The sequence below is a fragment of the Haplochromis burtoni genome, unplaced genomic scaffold, assembly GCF_018398535.1.
Source record: "Haplochromis burtoni strain Fernald_Lab_line unplaced genomic scaffold, NCSU_Asbu1 Contig_32, whole genome shotgun sequence".
In the NCBI taxonomy this organism is placed as follows: Eukaryota; Metazoa; Chordata; class Actinopteri; order Cichliformes; family Cichlidae; genus Haplochromis; species Haplochromis burtoni.
The window spans coordinates 1,962,614-1,965,203 of NW_024582393.1; the positions used below are offsets into that span (position 1 = coordinate 1,962,614).

At 41.3% G+C, this 2,590-nt stretch overlaps 1 protein-coding gene across 1 annotated transcript in view; it reads right to left on the reverse strand.

Moving 5' to 3' along the window:
• Positions 1-21: 21 nt before the first annotated feature.
• LOC102296539 (paxillin) overlaps positions 22-2,590 on the reverse strand; it is a 31,178-nt gene continuing 28,609 nt past the window's right edge. Inside the window, exons 9-11 of the mRNA XM_005918611.3 lie at positions 1,005-1,086; positions 752-900; positions 22-657 (exon numbers count right to left, since the gene is read on the reverse strand). Of these exons, the coding sequence (XP_005918673.1) occupies positions 391-657; positions 752-900; positions 1,005-1,086 (498 nt within the window). The 3' untranslated portion in view covers positions 22-390. The remainder of the gene's footprint in view (positions 658-751; positions 901-1,004; positions 1,087-2,590) is intronic.

Genomic DNA, 2,590 nt, shown 5'->3' on the forward strand with positions numbered 1-2,590 from the left:
ACACACACACACACACACACACACACACACACACACACACACACACACACACAGACACAGAAGGGGAAATTTAAAAAAAACAAAAAAAAAACAACAATTTCCCTTATCCTGTCAAGCACAGGAGTAAAATAAAAATCTCTTTGGGCTCTGTTAAAAATCTCTTTAGTAAAAGTGTAAAAGGCCAAACCTAAGAGGTTGGGCAACCCGGAAAGTCCCTCCAGTATCAGGAGTTAAGAGTCAGGAAACATTTCTCACCTTAACGCCTCCTGTCTGAAAAACCACTGACTCATAGATGCACATAGACATACAAGTGCACATACATCCACATGTGCATTTAGACATTAAACGTGTAGACGCATGTACACACACATTGGCACACAGGCACAGAGTCTAACTGAAGAGCTTAACAAAGCAGGCGTGGCAGTAGGGCTTGTCATTTTGCTCTTTGAAGGTGCCCTTATTAAGCTGCTTGAGGCAGAAGGCGCACACAAAGTGCTCGGGGTGGAACTTCTTGCCCATGGCTGTGATGCAGCGGCCGGTGATGGGCTTCTGGCAGCCAGAGCACAGCGAGCCACGGCGCTCGTGGTAGTGAGCCTCGCAGTATGGCTGGCCGTCGTGGTCAAAGAAGCTGCCATTTATAAATGGCGTGAAGCACTCCTGGAAGACACAGCAGATGTTTTTAATGACAAAAGTGCTCTGTGGAGAGGCTTCTCTTGATTCTAACACACTGCAGATACACCCGGTGACTCACCCTGCAGACAAAGCATTCAGGGTGCCAGAGCGAGTTAAGAGCAGAAATGTAGTTCTCAAGGATGGCACGGGCACATCCACCACATTTAGGGGCAAACATGTCAAAGTAATCCTTTCTGCAGTACGCCTTTCCATCCTTCTCATGGAAACCTAGAAGAGAAGCAAAGAATCACCGATTCACACTGCACTCTTCTTTTTATAATAATAATGAAAGCATTCTAGTTCAACACGTGCCAAAGACTCTGTGCTGGTACCTTCTGGACCAAAAAAGGCTCCACACTGAGCGCAGAAGAAGTGGTCTGGATGCCAAGTCTTGTCCAAAGCAGTCACTACTTTCTGTCAACAAAAAGAAAAATAAATGGTTAGGCATTCACAATCTTGTTAAGGAAGGGGTGTCAAACATAAGGCCCAAGGGCCAGAATCAGCCCAGCGAAGACATGTATGCGGCCCACTGTGCGGCTTTAGAAAATGTGAAGGAGTGCATAGATTTTATCCTTTACCTGCATTTTCATAGGTTTTACAGATCATCCTGTTGATAAAGATTGCTCATATCCATTGTTTAATAATTACTTTGGAGTATGACTGTCAGACAAAAAAATTAAATGATAGGAAAGTTGCTGTCTAAGGTAAATTAGCAAAAACTTTATAAACTTTATATTTTATAATTACAGAACAGTCTGCAAAATTAACTAACTTTTTCTATAATTTGCACATTTTTCATTGGTTTCACTGGTCTGACCCATTTAAGGTCAAAGTGGGCTATATGTGGTCTACAATGTAAAATGAGTTTGACATCCCTGCTTTAAGCCAATACAAACACACAAAGAACCAGCCGATTCTCATGGAAGTTCACATTAAGCATAACGCAAATGGACATCAGTGACTGAGGTGCAACAGGACCGGCACGTTCACAGAGAGACGAGGAGGAATATGGCGACATTTAGCTCATGCTTCTCAGGCCTTCAAGCACTTTCCAACAGCTTCAGGTGGAGGGACACCCACAGTGTTCACATAACAAAATCTAAACATGTTCACAACTGCATAGTTTCAGCTGAGCGACAGCTACTTGCTGTAAATCACAAACTTCTAGGAAGTGATTCTCTACTTTGCCACCAGGAGGTGCAATGAGGCAATCTTAAGAAATGCAATTTATCATCCCTACAAGCAGATGCAAAGATAATTAAGGATATTACAGCAGGACACAGAACTATGTATGCAACTGATCATCACCAAAGTGAATTAAAATTAATAAAAGAGCAACTCATGATCAAATAAAACAGCTAAAAATAAAGATGCATAACAGACGATAACATCTCTCTCTCTCATATATATATATATGTATTTTTTTTTCCACAGCACTATCTTCGTGTTCATGTCAGTGGTTTTCTCACATATCTACAAGATAAAAATTCTGTCCCTTCACTGATAATGAAACCAAAAAGGAAGACTTTAAGTTCAACCACTCTTAAAACAGAGAAGGAAGCAAGCAAGGCTGGATGAATTGCAGACGTCAAACACTATATAAGTATCAGTCAGGAAGCCTTAGAAGTGACTCATACTGGTTCACTGCTCACTGTCTGCTTCCCTTGAAGTACCCTGAGCATAATGCGTGTGCGAGTGTGAATAATGGGTGGGGGGAAAAAAAAGGCCTCAATGGGAGTGTGTCACCGTGAACATAACAGAAACTAAAAAAAGCGAGTTCGCCTGTGTGAATCAGCGTTGTGGACGTTATTTGAGATCTGCAATCCGATACTTATAACAAAATACTGACATTGCTTGGCTAATTAGGCATCTTTAAAATACATATTTTATTATTCAGTTTTTTAACTATTAAAATTTT